General features: G+C 44.4%; 1 protein-coding gene across 3 annotated transcripts; it reads right to left on the bottom strand.

The window, feature by feature from the left end:
- Positions 1 to 4,645: 4,645 nt before the first annotated feature.
- Positions 4,646 to 18,117, bottom strand: NANP (N-acetylneuraminic acid phosphatase). Of its 3 annotated transcripts, XM_079944653.1 has the most exons (3): positions 17,922 to 18,117; positions 11,008 to 11,677; positions 4,646 to 10,268 (listed from the first exon to the last, which is right to left on the bottom strand). In XM_079944653.1, exons 1-2 carry the CDS (start codon positions 18,009 to 18,011, stop codon positions 11,021 to 11,023), a joined length of 747 nt encoding a protein of 248 aa, XP_079800779.1. In that variant the 5' UTR covers positions 18,012 to 18,117; the 3' UTR covers positions 4,646 to 10,268; positions 11,008 to 11,020. The 3 variants fall into 3 exon arrangements, 2 of the variants coding, with proteins under 2 accessions (XP_079800779.1, XP_079800778.1); XM_079944652.1 differs by having other exon boundaries at positions 4,646 to 11,677; XR_013831565.1 differs by lacking the exon at positions 4,646 to 10,268 and having other exon boundaries at positions 11,559 to 11,677; positions 17,461 to 18,117.
- Positions 18,118 to 20,673: the final 2,556 nt, after the last annotated feature.

The following is a 20,673-nucleotide window of genomic DNA, read 5'->3' as shown; positions in this document are numbered from 1 at the left end:
GCTCTTGTCAGTGGAGTGCTCCTACCACTTCCAGTTTGGTGATGCCTGATTTGAATCAATTTTTGCTCAAATAAACTTAAATTTTTAAATATACCTCAGTTTATCATTTAACAACAGTAAGTCAAAGTATAGATACACTTATCATCTTGAATCAAAATGCTGTTGACAGAAGAACATGTTTTAGAAATTACTCCAGTTTGAAGGCGTTAAAGTAACCAGATTAGGCCCAAGATGGAGTCACTCATGCTAAGCCCCACATCAGCAAACCAAAACTTAACTAAGGCTCAGCTCTCCCAGAAAAGGCAGGCCTGGGTCCACCAATCACACTTCCCTGCCCGGCAGAAGTTACCTGAGCTGCTCCAAGACTGCCCTTTGCTCCACAGAAGGAAGGAACCCTACTTAGCGAATCAGCAAATGCCCAGGATAACTTCCTTGTTCCCACTCACTTTGGTCTATAAAAATCTCCCACCTTGTACAACCCTTGGGAGCCCCTTTCTATCTGCTGGATTGGATGCTGCCCGATTTATGAATCACTTTAAAGCCAATAAAATCATTAAATTTACTCAATTGAATTTTAAAGATCTCTAATTTCTAGAGAAAAAGGTAAAGGAAGTAATTGAGAAATGAGGGAATCTAAGATGTTCTTGCTATGGGATTTTTTTCTTTTATTCCTGGAATTTTCTGATTTAGAATAAAGTTTCCCTTTAAAGGCACGTATGATTGCCTACAGTCAAGGCTCTTGAGGGCCCAGAACCCCGGGTTAGTTCTGGCTCCTGAAGAGTTTAGATTGCACCCCAGTGGAGTACAGCCCCAAGCCCCAAGGGTTCACTGGACAGAACACCCAGAAGTGGTCCAGGGCCTCTGGCTCCTTTGTTTCCCTGCTGTGGACTCAGTGCCCAGGGCACCCCACTGCACGCACACACACACCTGGTATGTGTGTATGGGTGTGCACTGCTCAAATGTTCGCTGGCTGAATGATACAATAACCAAGTCTTGCAAGTCTAACAGCTATTACCTCCTGTATTAATCTGTCCAGGCTGCCGTTAACAAAATATCACAGACTGGGTGACTTAAATAACAGGAATTTATTGTCTCACAATTATGGGAGGCTGCAAGTACAAGATCAAGGTGTTGGCAAGGTTGGTGTCTCCTGAGGCCTCTCTCCTTGGCTTGTAGATGGCTGTCCTCTCCCTGTGCTCACGTGGCCTTTCCTCTGAGGGCATGCATGTCCCTGCCTCTTCTTATAAAGATACCAGTCCTATCGGATTAAGGGTGCACTCTTATGACCTCATTTAACCTGAATCACCTCTATTTTTAATATTTATTTATTTGGCTGTGCTGGGTCTTAGTTGCAGCATGTGGGATCTTTGTTGCTGTGGGCAACAGGATCTTTAGTTGCAGCATGTGGGAGCCAGTTCCCTGACCAGGGACCGAACCCAGGCCCCTGCATCGGGAGCGCAGAGTCTTAGCCTCTGCAGCACCAGAGAAGTCCCCTGAATCACCTCTTTAAAGACCCTGTCTCCACATAGTCACATTAGGGGTTAGGGCTTCAACATATGAAATTTGGGGAAACACAATGCAGTGCAGACACCTCTCCTCGCCTGCAGGTCCCTCACCCTCCTTCTCCTTACATACGTAATTCCTTCTCTTCTCTCTCCATGGACCCACTTTCTCTTTTTCTGTGGTTTTGCTTCATTCGCTCTTTTAAGCATTCACTCAAGAGAGTGGAATGTGCTGAGTTCACAATCCTGGGGCCCGTGGTTTCGCCTCAGACCTGTTTTGCTTGGCTTGACGATCAGGGCCCTCCTGCGGGTCACCCCCTCTGGGTTTGCTACAGTCCACACCACCTCTGTGCCCTCGCCCTGGGCCCCCTGGCTCCTGCTCAGGCTGGTCTGGCCCCCATGGGCATTCATGAGTGGAACCCCCAAACTAGACCCTCTCAGTCCCAAATTGTAAGAAGAATCTGACCTGCACAGTTGGGCTCACTTGGTGGCTGCCGACCCCCACCCCTCCCCAGCCAGAGAAGTTCAGAGAAGAGGCCAAGGACAGGAGTCCCTGTAAGAAGGAGCTTTGGTGGTTCAGAGGCAAAGACTGGCAAAGAAATAATTGGCATCCCTGGTCCACATCTTAAAGGAGATTCCCAGCCTTTCTCTCTCTGCATCTGTCTCTCTCACCCAGGCATGTTTTAACCCGGTAAAGGAACCATTTCTTTCTCACGTTGTTCTTATTCGGCCACCACACACACACTGTTAACAATACAGCACGACACACACACGCACCCCACTAGTGATACCCCACACCACCTACACACCCACTACACACAAGCCCACTACACAGATACCCCACTAGGCAAACGCATACTCACTACTCACACCCCCACCTGCAACCTCTCCTCACACAACCCCAAAACATATACACCCCACCACTCACATGATTCCACCAAGAACCTCCCACTACACATACCTCACTACTCACACAACCGACTGGTAAGCACTCCACTGCACATACGACTCACACACATATACTGCAGTACTCAGCACACATAGCGCTCACACACACTCCTACCCCAGTTACCAATGCTTACACACAGCCTACTACATACACACACAAAACCCCCTGCACACACACCCCGCTACTCACATATACACATGAACACAGCCCACTGCACCCATATGCCTCAAACACACACCCATGCACACTCACCCACACACTATATTCACTCCCCACCACTCACACACACCCCACTACACACAGACCTCACTATGCACACAATCTACACCCCTTCTACATATATGTACATACACTACATATATGCAACCCACTTCACATATATGCACCTCTACACACAGACACATACACTTTCACTCCACTAGTCATACCCCCATATCCACACACACTCATCTGTCCCATTACACACATGCACACAGACCCATAGACTCATACACACAAGTTTTACCCCTCCTTTTCTAAAATGTTGCTGACAGTGCTCTCCCCACCCCTGAGCCTCATATCCAGGACTGTCCTTCCTACCTGTCCAAATTTCATTTGTAACAGTTCCTTACTGAGATCCCTTTCTTCAGCCAGGCTGATCACCTTCCTTCTTTGGAGACTGTGAACTCCTCCTGATTGCCTGGCACTCAGAAGGGGTCCAATAACTTTGCGTTGAACTGAATTCTCTCTGTAAATGTTCTCTCCTTTCTTTGCCCCAATCAAATATTTACATCCTTCAAGGGGACTTCCCTGGCGGTCCAGTGGATAAGACTCCATGCTTCCAATGCAGGGGGGGCGGGTTCGATCCTTGGTCAGGGAACTAAGATCCCACATGTTGCACAGCACAGCCAAATATTTTACATCCTTCAATACCCAGCTCACATCCTCAATGAAGCCACCATACGGTAGCTCCCTTATTTGATATTCTGTTAGGAAGTGCTCATTTGGGAATTCCCTGGTGGTTAGGATGCTCCGCTTTCACTGCTGAGGGCCCGGGTTCAATCCCTGGTCGGGGAACTAAGATCCCGCAAGCTGCTCGGCCAAAAATATAAAAAACAAAGGAAGTGTTCATCTGTTTTGCACTATACTCCTTCTTCCTTATGTACCAGGATATTAAAATTGAAACTGTGATCTAAGTCAGTAGATATTAGACACCAAAGTGAGTGTAAGACTTCCTGAAGAGTTTTCAAGGTAATTAGTCAAGAACTTGTTTCCTGACTTTTGAGCTCCCTCACCCATTTCACAAACGTAAGAGTTGAGAAAGTAGAGATGGAGGTGGAAGGGAATTTATGGGGTTTCTTTGGAGAGAGCTACTGCAGCCCGTCCCATGACCTTGGGGAGTGGCAGAGGAACTATCTCCTCGACCTCAAACTTAAAGAGCGGGATCCAACGATAAAACTCAGAGACAGGTTGACATGCACTTGCTGCAGAAAGCATGCAAGTTCAAGGGTCCTAGCAGGGTAGTCAGCACAGTGGAGGGATGTGGGTGGGAGTATAACTCCACTCTCATTAATGGTGGGGCAAGGACATGGGAAAGAGGCTGATCTGGACCCACGTAGAGCCCTTCTCATCCCAGGAGGGCTGCCTGGGAGAGGAAGGGGATCCCACTGGTGAGAGTCAGTGGTGAAAAGGCCTGCCAGATAACCAGGGCCAGGGGGGCAGCCCGCTGGCGAAGGGGCCCAGGAGCAGCAGTTGGAGGAGCCCAGCGGGGGCCTCCAGAGGCCCTGGCAGTGCCCACAAGGTAGTCACTTGAGAAAATCTGTTGGGCCTGCAGGCCTCAGAGCCAACTCAGGACGGTAGCAGGCTCCAGCTAAGCGACAACCACCCTTTCCGCACACCATCCTCCTCCACCACCCTGCAGCCCCCAGCCTGCTCTTGACCAAACATGACAGTGTGGATTAATCTGTTAGGCTGCACATTCTTCATGTCTGAGTTTCCATCTGGTCTTTTGCCCACTGGCAGGGAGAAAGCTTCACCCCTGAGTCGAGGCTAAAGGAACAATAGGTGACAGGGAAGTTTCATTATGATTACATCCCAGTATCCTCCTTGCTCAGCATGCTGGTTACATGCATGTTTCCTACTAAGTTCTTTAGTTTTTATGTCTGACCACCTGGTGTTTCAAACGTGGCGCCTCTATCTTCTTTCACCTGCCACACTATCTTGACGCTTGACTGGGGAGTTAACACTGGGCAAGCAGGGAATCTGGCAGAGCTGGGGGAGGGGGACTGGATGTGGCCCCCCTCTCCTGCTGTGGTAGACGGGCTGTCTCACCAGCTGCGGTGTGTACCCAGTGTACTGACTGTTCTTACTTTGGCTCCATGTTGTTTATCATTCTTTAAGGGAGGAGCCAACCCACTGAATTTCCACAAACTTTGCTCATTCCAAGGAGTTAAATGTAACAACAGCGCTGTTTTCAGAGGAGCACTGTGAATATCTTATTTCAATGACATCTGCTGGACACTCAGTGAAGCACCATATGTGTGATTTTCAAAGTGTATTTTGCCAACTATTATTTTATTTACTTTATTGTGTTTTCAAGCACAGATTTCAAACTTGGGAGATGTACAAAAAGATTAAACACACATCTCTAATTATTAGGAACTCAGCAAGTATAATATGGGTGATATAAACCAACAAATAAACCGTCATAAAATTTAACTTTTAAATCATTTAAAATTGTACAATTTAGGGGCATTAGTACATTCACAATGCTGTGAAACCATCACCACTATCTAGTTCTAGAAAATTTTCATCACCCCAGAAACTCTGTATCCATAATGCAGTCGCTCTTCATTCCCGTTTCAGTAAATTAAGTCATTTATCATCTGTCACTTTAAAAAAGCCTGGGTTGAGGATCTTTTCCATAGGTCAGGCTGATACCCAGAAAAAAAAAATCATAACATCTTCCAAGAAATCCATGGAAATAACTGTATTGTCAATGTCATATATGTGAAGACTGGTTAAAAAAGTATGCTTTGACCCATCAAGGTCATGTGACTTTTCTGTACTTTTTTTTTTGGCCACATTGTGAGGCTTGCAGGATCTTTGTTCCCTGACCAGGGATTGAACCCAGGCCCCGGCAGTGAAAGCACCAAGCCCTAACCACTGGACCGCCAGGGAATCCTCTATACTGTTAAACTTCATTGTAAAAGTATAAATTGAATGTACTGCACTCAAAAGGATTTTATTATAAAGAAATCTGAGTTTACGTCTTAGAAGTGATCATAGGAACAGAGTTGCCAAAAAAAATAAATATCTATGTACAAGCAATGTTGAAAATTCAGAAACACAGAACATAAGGAGACCCACCATGATGATGAAAGTCAGAGAAGGAATGCTGTATACAAGAATACAGAGAATAAGGAAGTTGGGGAAAAGATCTTAAGAAATAAGCTGCATATATAATTTAAACAAAAAAGCTGTGGGCATGCTGTAAGTCTCTACTTCAAATGAGCAGCCTTTCTCAAGCTGTGGGTAGTGACTATGAGGCACAGGCACTTGACCTACATTGAACACAGACTAGAAGAGAACAGCTTCCACAATAAAGGCAAAAGAAGGAAGTACCCAGCTAATACTGCTTCTACCCCAAACCCAATGGAAACTATCATAAAGGAATTTAAACACACACACCAGGAAAACAGGCGCTGACAACAAAACTGTGGAAGCCAGAAAGCATATGGACGAGTGGCAAAGGAGTCAGTAGATTCAAGAAAGCTGAGTCTAGACCAGCTTTTCTAAACGCTGAGAAATCATGAGGTGCACAGTGACTCCTCCAAAGATTCAGGCACTGATACCACCAGATGCCTCAGTCATGAAGGAGAAGAGGGAGCTGAGTTAAGGAGGATGGGGTAAAAGGTGTTCCAAATACAAACGGAGGGAATTCCCTGGCGGTCCAGCAGTTAGGACTCGGTGCTCTCACTGCCGGGGCCTCAGGTTCGATCCCTGGTTGGGGAACTAAGATCCCGAAAGCCGCATGGCGTGGCCAAAAGAAAAAAGAAAAAGAACGAAAACACGCAAATACAAATAGATCCCTAGACCCCTGCCCCCTCCAACCTGAAGTCCTCATTCAACAGAAGTCACAATGTTTCTATGGAAAGAGTAAAACAGAGGGTCTCTAGACCGGGAGAGAGCACACACAACTGAGCTCAGGTACAAGAGGAACAGGGATTAAGTGACCACATGCCTCTCCCCCCACCACACACCTCCTTCCCACTCAGCTCCCAGGTGCTGACATCAGACCTCTACCCTCCGTCAGGAGTCAGAGATTCTTCACTAGGGAGCTAGACCAAGAGGAAAGACCTTCAGACACTGACCCCAGGGGTTCTTCATATAACTGCCTACCCAGATACACTATAGAAAAGGAACCTCTGAGTTTACAAGACCCAGCCACTCTTGCGGAGCTTCCAATCAGCATTTCCATCCTTTCTCGTGTGGTTCACTGGGCATTTAAGGAAAGCCTCTAGGGTGAACAAATAGACCCAAATAAACAGATCAGAGACACATGGAAGATACAGTGGATTCCGTGGATTCTTCAAAAACTTGAAAAAAATTTGAGAGGTAATATTCCACTCAAAACAAAAATGAATGTTAATCAGGGTCCGCATGCCACAGCTACTGAGCCCACGTGCTGCAACAACTGAAGCCCTCACGCCTAGAGCCCGTGCTCCGCAACAAGAAGCTGCCGCAATGAGAAGCCTGCGCACTGCAACAAAGAGTATCCCCTTCTCGCCACAACTAGAGAAAGCCCGCACGCAACGAAGACCCAACACAGCCAAAAAAAAACCATTAAGAAGGAACATTTATATAAATCAACATACTCCAATAAAATTCTTTAGGGCATCCCTGGTGGCGCAGTGGTTGAGAGTCCGCCTGCCGACGCAGCGGACACGGTTCGTGTTCCGGTCTGGGAAGATCCCACATGCCGCGGAGCGGCTGGGCCCGTGAGCCATGGCCGCTGAGCCTGCGCGTCCGGAGCCTGTGCTCCGCAACGGGAGAGGCCACAACAGTGAGAGGCCCGTGTACTGAAAAAAAATTTTTTTTAAAAAGGGAAGGAACACTTAGAAAATCGAAGAAACTTGGATATTGAAATACATGATGCCAGGCAGGAAAGAAAATTCAATAGGATTGAAAGGTAAAGTTGAAGAAACCTTCCAAAAAGCATTATAGAACAAAATAAGAGATGGAAAAATAGGAGAGAAAAGAAAAGAAAGTGGAAGGTCAGTAGAGGAGGTCCAACATCCGAATAGTACGAGTTCCAGAAAAAGGAAGCGGGAAACACAGTGGTGAAGCAATTATCAATTAAGTAATTACATTTTTCCAGGACATAAGGTTTTGTTTGGAAAGGTTCAAGAGTGCCAAGAGTAGAGGATGAAAGCATAACAAGATACATCATTATTGACCACAGGGGAAAAACCAAAGTTCTAAGAGCTTCAAGAGAAAAAGAAAATTGTCACTTAAAATGGCTGCTAGACCACAGAGCAATGCCTTTGAAATTCTGAATGACATCCAACTACATGCTGTTAAATTATCAATGATGGGAGAAGAGAATAAAGGCATTTTCAGACACTTAAGATCTGAATATTTTTCTCTCTCACATTTATAGGGAAACTACTCAGGATGCATGCCACCAAAGGGGGAACAAATCAAAAAAGGGAATACACAGGGCACAGGACATCCAACCTAAGAGGCAAAGGGAAACTCCAGGATGGTGATATGTACCAGAAGAGGGCAATTAGACTGGGGCAGAAGCAAGGGCTTCACAGCTGTACTGACCTCAAAGTGAACAACTGGCCCAGTGAAAGCCAATGGAACCATCACCTTTATCAACAACAGTGGAAGGCTGAGATCAAAGATGTATGCTCCTAACATGAACGACTCACAGAAGCTTCATAACTTTTTAAATCAGTTTCTTAGCAAGATCATTGCCTCCTAAAACTGAAAAGCAGGAATAAAAACCTGCCTGAATCAGAGGAATTCTATATACTCATACCTACCTATATATGCAGATACACAGGAACTGCTGACAGCAGAGGCCTTTAGGGCAGGCGGGTTGCTGGAAAAGAGATGAGACGGACTTTTTGCTATTCACGTTTTCATTCTTTGACTTGTGTACCACAAATACTTGTACAAGTACCACAAGTACTTGTTCAAAAATGAAAAAAATATATTCCCCAATTTAAAAAATGATGGAATGAAAACAACCTGAGCATCATGCATAGCAAGGAAGTAGTTTTGTCTGTTAAATATATATTTAATATACACACGCTGATATTAACTAAATGTTCACTATAAATGTGTTTAATGGGTTGTGACAGAAAATGTTTCCTATTGTGGGTTGCAAAGAAATCTGAAAGTGCTAAACCAAGTACCTCTGTAACTAAGAAAACTGTCTTTCCTACAATATTCACACTTGCTGGGTCCTGGGCACCACCATATCTAAGATGTTCATGCACCAGTGGGTGGACATGTGTATGGAACCAGAAAACATCCATCATTGTGTCAGTGTTCCAGGGGCAGCATCCACTCGTGTCTACTCTAGGCCTTCCTCTGTAATGAGTGTTTGGGAGAGCCTCTGGACAATTGAGAATTTATGGCTTTCTAGGAGTATGGGAAACTATGAAAAACAAAATATTATTCTAAAACAAAAACATTATTAATAAAATAGGTCTATTCCAAGATTTCTTAATATCTTCTGTAACATTCCACTCAGAAGGCAGAAAACCACAAAGTTCTTCCCTAAGGAAAAGTGCAAATGGAATGTAATATTACATTACCAAAAACTCAATTATTTCATTCCCCGCCACATCACTTTTGCTGACGAACTGCTCATATAACATCCTAGGAGGTCTGCTGCCGTGATCTGGGAGCAATGAGCCTTCTCAGTGAGCACAGTGAACGTGCCATGTCTAGACCCATCCTGTGGGTGAGCTGAAAGGACAAGCTCTCAGCACCACACTCAGCCCACTGGAGAAATCATGCACACAACTATTTTCCTGTCAACATCCTCCAACTTAACAATTTTCAAATAGCTACAATTATAATTGAGGTCACATGGACACCGTACCTGGAAGAGCTATACACAAACATTCCCTGTCCACAAACGTTCAGCTTCAGAGCGAACAGTCAAGGGCACAATCACATTTTTAAAAATTAAGAGTGAGAAGCGCAACAGGCACATGCACAATGGCAGAGGATCCTGTTCTTCGCAGAATACTTGAAGGAGCCCTAGCTAAATACACCCCAACTACCGAACATCTTACACTAGTAGTTTCCTATACAAAAGTTAAAAAAAAACACCCTACCAAAAAACAACCCTAATCATTATTTCTTTTTTCCTTAATTAACCATTTTACTCTAAGTTTGGCTGGTGAAATCATGAGACTTTCTAGCCTAATGGTCTTGAGACATTTTTCTAGTTGCAAGATGCCTCCCTATGGAGTTTTAATTACTAAGCTCAAAGCAAACTCTGAAATGGATACAGAAATCTGTGAAACAATGACATGGTTCCCAAAATTTTAAAAACAGGAGACTTAAGGCAGATGGTGACACCAAAAAGAGCCAGTCAAGTATTAAAATGGCACTCTGGAAATGGTTCATAGCAAAACCTAATTTTCTACTAGTTTTCATCATATGGGTGAAACTATCCAGTCAGCAGACAACAGATGCGGGCAGCACGATTAGGCCACACCAAGGCAACTTCCAGGAAAGTGACTTCTGGGGCCATGTGGCTTGCACTCATCCACAGCAAGACAGACTGGTCCCTCAACCTCACTGCGTACCTGGGAAAAGATAGTAAAAGTACTTCCATAAGAGGTAAAGACTAACAGGAACCTATAAGCTCACCCTGGAAAGATGTGAAAATGTAACGGAAAAGGAGCACCATGTGCTGATTTTAACAGCTTTTTTACTGGGGGAATTTATTGGTCATGTACACACCATAGGAAAATTATCCCCCCCCACCCCAAAGGTAATGCAGAAAAATTAGATTCATAAGAGAAGTATACGTACCAAGTAGGCAAAAATATGGTGCATGTTTTTGAAACAGAAAATATGAAAATAATTTCACTGTGAAATGCCTTGATTTGCGAGTTGGTACTTAGATTAACCAGATCCAACTGCTCTAATAAATCTCTAGTATATATGTTTTAGAATAACTATTTTTAAAAAAATACCTATTTTTAAGCCAAAACATAAAATCTGTATTTGTGCACCCATGTATAAGTTATCCTCCTTGGTATCTTCATAGTTCCAAGATGCTAAGAGATTAACAAAGTAATTTTTAAAAAATATCTCAAGCCACAGATTAACAAATATACTTCCTCAAGTTTTCTGGGTTACCCTACTAAAAATAACTTATAATAATGTACTCTGGATTTTCAGATATAAATACCAGTCAATGGTTGGTTGGCCATTACATGACAAGTATAATTATCCTTAGAACTAGGTCATAGTATATAGAATGCCTTAACTTTTCTTAGTTCAAACCCTGTAATTTGACCCTAAAATTCGTAAGCATACCCTTTTCTGTGCTTTAAGCAGACACACTGACTTTGCAGTCTATACTTTGTAAGAGAGCAGGTAACTCTAGCACGGAAGAAACTATATAATGCGGCCTGGGGGATGACTTCAACGGCACCATTCCATTTTTATTTATCCAGACTGTTGCCTTCAGCCCTGCATTGAGGCCTCCTTGTATATCGGTTTCTAGTGTGTCACCAACCATCACACAGTCCCCAGGCTGTACTCCAAGGAGATCACAGGAGTAATAAAATATGGAAGGTGCCGGTTTCTCCTCTTTCTGCTCTCCACCTACAACAATAGCGTCAAAATAGGACTGACAGGCACAAGCCTTGATCTTCTCCCTCTGGGTCTGTTGTTCTCCATTTGTTAATAAAAGTAGGCGGACCTCCTTTCGAAGTTCAGTGAGCATGGCTTTGACATCTTCTGCTAGTGTCATATGCTGTAAACGTGTAGATTTCCACAGGAAATAACATTCTTCAGCTAATTTCCTATTGGCCGCACCACCTTTTGTTTCCTGGATTGCTTCTTCCCAGTGTGAAGTCCTGAGATCAGTAATGCAGCTTTTAGAAGGATGAAAACATTCCTTGCTGAGCTTAACTTGAACTTTGTTACAGATGATTTCAGCCTCTTCTTTGTAATGGTATTTTGATTGTAAGAGCTTTATCACCTAAATAAAGGAAAATAACTCCATCAACATACTTCATGTCTTTAATACTTATCCTGTGAGCCTATAAACCCAGAGCACAGACAGATTCTAACTCCACTCCTTTGTCTTAAGGAAGCTCTATTACTACACCATTTCTGTTGGGAATTGGTCTTATTTTTAAAGAACACAAGAGTGAAGATTTCCCAACCTTTCTAGACAACTCATTCATATTTTTTTACCAATTTTTTCTAAGAAGATTCTTTATATATATATATATATATATATATATATATATATATAAAAAATAAGAATCCCTCATTTGTCAGTTTAAGTCTACCACCTTTCATTCTGGTCATGAAGACATGAAAATAAAACTGTGCTTATATTTAGTAAAACATAAAATTTCTAACAACTGATATTTAGACTCTTCCCAGAAATAACGCTAGTTCACCTAACCTTTCCTCATCTTATCCATTTTACGTTCTGAAGGCCTAAATTAGGTCCTAAAGGGGACCTAATTCTGTACTTTTAAAAACAGGTATATGTAGCTCTAATGGAATCAGGCACGTTCTGTGACCTCAGCAGTTTAATGATGGTGCTTCTTCCAAACTTAGGATTCCAGATAAAAAACTTCAAGTAGTTCTGAGTCTCCCTCTTTGTCACACTGGTTCTGAATCCCTTATCATAATCTTTCTTATGTTCCCACAGCTCTTTATCTTGACTTTTTATGAGATTAGGTTCTTATCCCTTTGGCCTATCTTCTTACCAAGATGCTAATGTGGCAAAGCATTATGCCCAGTACTCACATATATTATTTCGAATCTTTCCTGCAACTCTGCAAGGGAATTTCCTTTCTGAGATGAGGGAATGGAAGTTTAGACCTGATAAATAACTTGCCCTAGCTGAGATTTAAGCCCATACTTGCCTAACTCCACAGGCCACATGCTTGCGTTTATACTATGTATTCGGCACTGGAGACTGGACCCTTTGTCCTCATGAACTTATCTGGTGCGGAAAATAACCACCACAAATGCTGGGTTGAGTGCCTTGACAGTCACACAAAAAACTGGAAATAAAATGTAAGGAGCAACCCCAGGGTTGTTGGGTAAGGAGGGCAGAGGAAGGAACATTTAAACCAAGGCGTTACCAAGCCCAAAGGTGGGGATGGGAGGAGGATAAAATCATTCTAGACTGAAGGAACAGCACAAAGACACAGTACTTGAAATTCTGTGAACTGGGAAAGGCAAGAAGCTGAGCTCAGCCACAGTGGAAGGCAAGTGAGGGCGAGTGCTAGAGATGAGGCTGGGTAGGCTGTAGCTACCGAAATTCCCTTGGCACACCTTATGTCCATACATGCCAAAGGCTTCATACTGCAAGTGCTTGGGCTTCTCTGCCTGGGAGCTTTATCTCGCCATAGGGGCACCCATGCACATAGGCTAGAGCCTGAGTATAGCCCAAGAAGCAGGTCTCAACCAATAAGAAGCAGATATTGGTGGGTTGCCCCTTGGAAGGGACAAGTAAAGTATGTCTACATGTGTCTCCCAGAGTCCCCAACCGTTCACACAGTTCCCTGCTCATGAACACAGACTGTATTAGATTCCTTCCCTTCCCTGTCTGACTCCACCACTCCCTACAGTGCTTCCTAGGGTCACCTTCCAAGCGAACTGCTTGCAGTTGAAGCCGCCTGTCCCAAGGACATCTGGGAAAGTCGATCATGCCAAGGCAATTTTGGATCTTTGAGGATGAGGGCAATGCACACAGCTGGGGCTAAAGATTTTCTGTTGTTGAAGTGAAGCAGTCAAAGTCAAGTTAAATTGTTACCCTAAACTCTATAGGGAATAAATGATCTGCTACTCACACCAGACACTCAATTCACCTACTGAAAAGGGGAAAGAGCTGAAGAGACACATTCTTCCTCAAGCTATTTGTGTTAATCACAAAACATAATAGTTAAGAAAAGTCTTACTAGTCAGAGAAAAATAAACCAGCCCTGAGAATTTTAGGTGAAGGGAAAACTTTGAAATTTCTTGCTTTATAAAGTTAAAATTCAATGAACAAATCAAGCCTTTTCAATCTCCATAGTTATGTCACCATCTTTTCTAGCAATATCAACTAAATTACTCCTGAGCTATGACTGAAGGTCACTATACAGTTTTAGCAACGCTACTGCTACACAATAAAAGGACACAGGCCTCTAGGACTCCACAGTACTTGCGATTCAACAGGAACTGGCTCACAGTTCATAAATGAAAGCTCCCAATAAAGATCCAGTTTCCTATAAACTGCAATTGGCAGTTTGTTAAGCACATTCTTGGGATCTGAAAAAGCAGATTAGCTCACCTTAAAGGGGAGATTCTTGTAGAAGTATATTGCTCCCAAGTTTCAAAACTGCCTCCCATTACATTCCCTGAATTAACTTTGCCATTTCGTCACACAGAAACTAATTACATATTCATTTGGAACAACAAGTGGCATTTTAATAATATTAACAGCTTTGGGAAAGATGTTTATCAGTCGTTCACATATTAATATTAGTTCAAACAGAAATAATACCTAAGGTGAATTAGTCCACATTACTGGTGCAAACTCTCCTAACACCTGCACTGAGAGAATGGGAGTCTAAATTTAATTGGGGATGGAGGGAAAAGATCTCTAATTTAGAGGTGTGATGACATTCTGCATAAGGGTAAGTCAGGCCTGAAAAGGATTCTGAGTAGAATGAGCCCACTAGGCACGTACAGGTCTGAAGAAGGGAGAGCTAAGACAGTGAGAGAGGGGAGATCAATTTCTAGACACAATATAAACTCAAATTCCATCTACTTCAAAACTCTATTTAAGGCTCTATCGCAACACATACAAAAAGGAAACTCTGTCGTACTTCCTACTTTCTGGACCCAGACTTAAATACCATTAGTACTAGTGTTTAGCTGTGATTTAAAAAGACTTTTTGAGGGCCAGTGTGGGAACCATGTAACACATATGATAAAGATATGAAGTGGCTGAATTCTAAATAAAACTATTTTAAAAAATACATGCTCACAAAACATGATGGCTGCATACAGACTAACAATTCAAGCAGCCCTCCTGTTATTTATTTTTTTTGTGGTACGCGGGCCTCTCACTGCTGTGGTCTCTCCCATTGCGGAGCACAGGCTTCAGACGCGCAGGCTCAGCAGCCATGGCTCACAGGCCCAGCCGCTCCGCGGCATGATCTTCCCGGACCGGGGCACGAACCCGTGTCCCCTGCATCGGCAGGCGGACTCTCAACCACTGCGCCATCAGGGAAGCCCCCTCCTGTTATTTTTAGTTCAAGTCTTTGTTCAAACATCATCTACTCTATGTGGCCTAATCTGACCAACCTATTTTAAAAATGCAATTCCTTCTCCCCTCCACTTTTTCTGACACACTTATAAATAAAAGCACATTTATTACGTTCACTGTCATACCCATTAGAAAGTAAACTCAAAAATGCAGAAATCTTTTTTGCTTTGTTCTCTGAGAAACCCCAATTTTCTGGAGAAGCCTTCTTCTTGAGTAGTGACACTGAAAGAGGGTGGAAATAGCTTTCCCAGATGATTTAAAAATAAATTAAAGCTGATAGCCAATATTTTGTAATAACTATAAATGGAAAGTAACCTTTAAAAATTGTATATATATAAAAAAAGAGGCTGAAAAAAGAAAAAAAATTAAAGTGATATATAGTCAGTATGACTCCTTTTCCTCAAGCCCAAGGCAATGGCTAGACCTTTCCCCCTCCCTCCTTTCATAAATCATTCAGTGATTCAGAAAGCTGGCATGTTACATTTGAATAGGCTAACATTTGTGGGTGTTGTATTCTTATGTGATAAAGCGATCCTAGATCCTCGTATAGTTAATTCTGCACATTTCATAGGATATTTATAAAGCAAATGGTAAGAGAACCAAGTCTGGAGAACTGGACTTTTATCCATCCATTCAACATTCACCCTGTGTCAAACACAGGGTGATGAATAAGACAGTTTGTTCCCTCTTAAGAAGCTCACTATTTAGCTGTGGGCATGTGAGTTGGAATGTGGAGGATGAACTGGACATGGTAAGCCTGGCATCAAGACCATAGTAACAGTCTTGGTGAGAGACAAGTCCAGCTTTAACTAAGACAAGGACAGAGGGGATGTGCAGGAGAGGACACACTTGGTGACAGAGTGGACAGTGGTATAATTCTGGAACACTGGACTGTATGTACTTCCCATGCATTACATTAAACCTAGCTGATAGGGTTTTTGAGAACTAATTTCACTATTCAAATATCACTATTTAAAGATTTGAGGCTTAGAGCAGTTAACTAACTTGTTCGGGTGCTTTCACCTAGGTATTGGGAGAGCTGTGATTCAATCTCAACTGTCTAATTTTAAAGCCTAAACTCTTGGCGTATAGCAAGGATTGGAATAAAACAAGAACTTAATGACAACACACTGGACTTGGCCTGCCAAAAACACACAGGTAAATATGTACAGTTTGCAGCTAGAGATACTGGAGACAATATAGCAGGGGATGGTGCCCCTGAGGTCAAGATCAAAGGCATGAAGGGACAGTCAACAGTGTATAATATTTTGGTAAAGTCATTAAGACAGACTTAAAATGTCCAGGATTCTGGCAATTTGGGAGGTGCCTATAGATGGTGAGTTTATTTCATTCTAGTGGCAAAAACAAAAAAACCACACTACAGTGGTTTTGGGAATACACAGGAAGTAGAAACATGGAGATAATGGTATAGATTTCTCTTGAAAAACATGGCTGTCAAGAGAGGTAGTATCTTGTGGAGAAATAAGGGTCCAAGGGAAGCGTTCTTTTTAAAGTACTGGGCATTTTAAAAGATTCTGCATGAATTATTCACATTTGCTTATTTTTTTTAAGCTCAAAAATTGACATAGGTTTGTTGGCCTTTTTTTATTTTTTGAAATAATTGTATAAAATAATCGTTAACATTTTTCCAATGCATATTTTGGAGAATCATTCTGCTAAATTGTTATACACAGTATCTCAATTAATTCCCCAAAACAGTCTTTTAAAGTTGGCCCTAGTGTCGTATTGTAATACAGATGAGAAACTGAGGCACTGAGTTGAATTATTTGCCCGAGATCTCAGAGAAAATTGTGGAGCCAAGATTCAAACCCAAGAAATGTGCAAGCTGACTATTTATGATTAAACACTGATTATATTGCTTATGGAGTATCATAAGAGAGTGTAAAGACATCTTTATCAAACAAATAAAAACAGAGTATTGGATGGGCTTCCCTGGTGGCGCAGTGGTTGAGAGTCTGCCTGCCGATGCAGGGGACACGGGTTCATGCCCCGGTCCGGGAAGATCCCACATGCCACGGAGCGGCTGGGCCCGTGAGCCATGGCCGCTGAGCCTGCGCGTCCAAAGCCTGTGCTCCACAACGGGAGAGGCCACGACAGTGAGAGGCCCGCGTACCGCAAAAAAAAAAAAAAAAAAAAAAAAAGAGAGTATTGGACAGATCCGAAAACGCAGCAGGTGTGGAATGCACCGAGAAAGAGGACGAAGAGGCTGAAGATCCAGGGAGACACAACCTAACTAATGAAGCATGAAGAGGACGGGACACTCAGGGCTGAAAGGATTTAGCTTCTGAAAGTGGGTTTTTCAAATATGGTAATCCTTAGTTTTCTCTTTAAAGCTGAATGCAGACGAAAGAAAGCAGGGGTGGCTTCGGGTCTTGAACAGCACAGGAAAGGTCTGAAAGAGCATCAGTAGGTACAGAAAGGGGAGGATGCGGCGGAGCAAGGCCTCGTGAAGGTAAACCTACTGAGGGTCACACGCACGGCAGGAACACCTGCGGAGAAAACTCCCTCGAGTCGATAAAGTCCAGGCTCAAAGGTCCAACGAAGAGCACGCGGTGGGAGACCAGTCTCCCGCGGTCAGTCCCGGAGAGCCGGGTGCCCGCTCGTCCCGGCGGGTCCAAACCTGTCCCGGCAGAAAGCCAGGCGCCTGGCGCGCGCCCGCCTTTCTGTGCGGAGGCGACTCTGCCCTTGTGGCAGTTTGGCGACATCCTTCCGGAAGCCCGAACGCTGGGAGCGCCCTCAGGTCGCAGACTCCCCGCTCTCTGAGCGAGGCCGCCGCCGCGGGCCGGCACGAAGGGCCTCCGGGACCAGGGGCGCCGCCGCGGAGGGAGCCGACAGGGCAGTGGGCCGGCGGCCCAAGGGGGCGAGAGAGCGCGCGGGGCGGGGCGCCGGGCTCGCCAGAGGGAAGCAGTAGCCGGAACGTTACCTCCAACATGCCCTTCCGACTCGCCCCGGCCGTGTCGATGAGCGTGTTGTCCAAGTCGAAGAAGACAGCCCGCACCCGGCTCAGCCCCATGCCGCCGCCGCCTGCGCGACGCGCCAACTCGTAGCCGCCGCGCGCGCCTGCGCGAAACGGGCCGGCGGACGGTAAATACCGGGGCGCAGCCGCGAGGCCGCCCGACCCTTGCCCACCGCCGGGGAACTCCCGCGAGATGTCCCCATACCTGAGTGGCGCGGAACAGCGACGTCCCGCGAGACTCCGGAATCGTGGTCCTAGGGAGGGCCGGGGACTCGCCGCCGTCATGATGCTAGCGGTTGTCTGAGTCGCTGACGTGTAGGGGGTGGTCGGAAGCGCGGCTTCCTTCTTGGTGCCTCTCTGTGCTTATCTCTTTTCTCATTTTGCACTCCTTGCGTGAGGAGGACGTCGTGACTGCCCGCGGGAGGTTTTCTGCGCCTTGTGGCGACCGGGAGGAGACAGAACAAGGGGCTTTTCCGGTCGGACCGGGTGTCCTGGCCCACGCAGCTCAGGCGGCTTCCGAGCGTGGCCGGGTCGGGGGTGTGTGTGTGTGGTTACGAGTCTGCGGCCCCGCTGGATGGCAGGAGCCGGCTCAGAGCTGGGGGACGTGTTGGAAAGGTGTATCCTGGATTTTGGAGCCGTTGTTTGACGGCTCTGCCTGAAGACCGAGGGCTCCGTAGTGTCTGCCCGATGTTTTGTCCACCGATTTGATGGCTTTTCCTGAAGCCTTGCATTTTCCGGTCCCTGGGTGTCTTTTTTACTTGGGTGATTTTCAGGTATAGCCAGAGGCTGAGGTACCTAGAGAGTCTGTTAAACCTGCAGAAGGTCAGTAACAGTTGTTTGCTTTCTGCTGTTAGCAGAATAAGGATCGTGGAACTAATCTCTAATCTTCTGTCCAAATTGTCTCTGTTGGGTAACCTTACCGAAATTTGGACATGTGGTCATCATCAGTGACCAGAAATTGTCTATCAGGTAGAACAGGGCCACCGGCCAAATCTGGCCTGCCACCAGATTTTGTCGGATCTGTGAGCAGGGTGGTTGTTAACATTTTTTAAAATAATTGAGAAAAGAATCAAAAGAAGTGTATTCGTGACACGTGAAAATTATATGAAATTCAAATTTTAGTGTACATAAATAGTATTTACGTATTGTCTTTTGCTGCTTTTACCATACAATAGCAGAGTTGCATAGTTACAAGTGAGACCATATGGCCTGCAAAGCCTAAAATATTTACTATGTGGCACTTTGTAGAAAAAAATCTGCCCACCCCTGAGATACATGATTAACAGTTGGGCTGCTGGTGTTCAGTACCATCAGATCAGTTGTCTTTTTGTTAATAGGTTTTTATTCTGCAGTGGCAGACTACAGTTTCCATGTTTTGGAGCAGAATCGCAGGTGACCTCTCTTTGCTACTGTGGAAAATAAATGAATACCCATGCCTCAAAAACATGACTGTTGATGTGCAGGGCTAGTCTATCAATTTTGGTCATTTAGATTAGCAATCGGCCGAAATTATGAGTGCATTAATTAGAGTTACTTTTTTTAATTGCCTGAATTGTAAGAATAAATTTAGCATAAAACTGCATATGGGCACATGAAGTCTATAGGATTGCAGCCGTTTTTTGTTTGTTTGTTTGTTTCTTTTTGACCACACTGTGAGGCATGTGGGATCTTACTTCCCGGACCAGGGATTGAACCTGTGCCCCCTGCATTGGGAGCGTGGAGCCTTAACCACTGGACCGCCAGGGAAGTCCGTATCCTTTTTCTGATGTGCATATAGTTTATTGAGTTAGGCACAAATCCAAAGTCAGAGAAGGTGCAGCAGTCTGCATGTATAATCAGTCCTCTTGACTTAATGGGTTGGGTGTTTGACAGGTTTCTTTTTGTGACAAGTACTCTAATGGCATTCCATGACCTGTCCAACTTGGCTGCTTGAAGGGAGGTGATGGCCAGGTACAGTACACTGACAACTTTAGTTCCTTCTAATTAAATGTCTCCAGGCTTTAGGTTGTTGCAGTTGATGTTTGTGAACCAGTGAATTTTCCTGTATGCTTTTAAGGTGGTGAAATGTACAGGCTCCTCATTATAAATGAGCCTCAGGTTATTAGTACGTTACTTAACTGGTCAGCTTGACAGATTTAACACTACTACCTAGATGTTTTTGTATTTCCAGGAAGCAAGGTCTAAATAAAAGATTGGTAATTGTGAGACTTGGTCAAGGAACACAAAGTGAAAACTAAACTGCAACACTTGTCTCTCCTGCGTCCTGCAGCATGGCACCATTGCTGTGCAACTGCTGCTACCCAACATTGATCCTGTCTTGTCCTACCCTAGGGAAAGTCTTTCCCAGACCCTTCCCGCCCTCCTCTCCTGTACAAGTTCATTACAACTCCATGACTTCAAAAGAGAGGCTTGCCCTGTGGTTTAAACTTTAAAGGTTTTCTCAGAATGGGGCATTGCTCAGTTGAGGGGCAAGATGGAAACAACCAGAAGAGAATTTCACAGGCTCCCACTACATCTACCCACCTATCATCAGCTATAACCACCTACGCTGCCTGATAACCTTAAATGAGCCACCTCTGCTGCCTTCTGTGGCTAGCCCTTTCAGCTGTTTACTAGATTCCTGCCCCTACTTGAGGACATCTTTTCAGCAATTCTTTCCTCCTCTCTTTTACATCAAAATTTTCCCATCTGTTGGATACACCCCTCTCACTCCCAATAC

The sequence above is a fragment of the Stenella coeruleoalba genome (assembly GCF_951394435.1).
Source record: "Stenella coeruleoalba genome assembly, chromosome: 15".
NCBI classification, from domain to species: Eukaryota; Metazoa; Chordata; class Mammalia; order Artiodactyla; family Delphinidae; genus Stenella; species Stenella coeruleoalba.
Note: the sequence above shows the minus strand (reverse complement) of the source record. Positions and strands in the feature narration are given on the sequence as shown.

What these genes read in the sequence shown, in the direction of transcription:
- NANP (XM_079944652.1), bottom strand. Translation starts at nt 18,011, where the DNA reads ATGGGGCTGAGCCGGGTGCGGGCTGTCTTCTTCGACTTGGACAACACG. An exon ending in GTCGGAAGGGCATGTTGGAG is followed by an intron (nt 11,678 to 17,921) that starts GTAACGTTCCGG and finishes TCCTTTATTTAG; the next exon opens with GTGATAAAGCTCTTACAATC.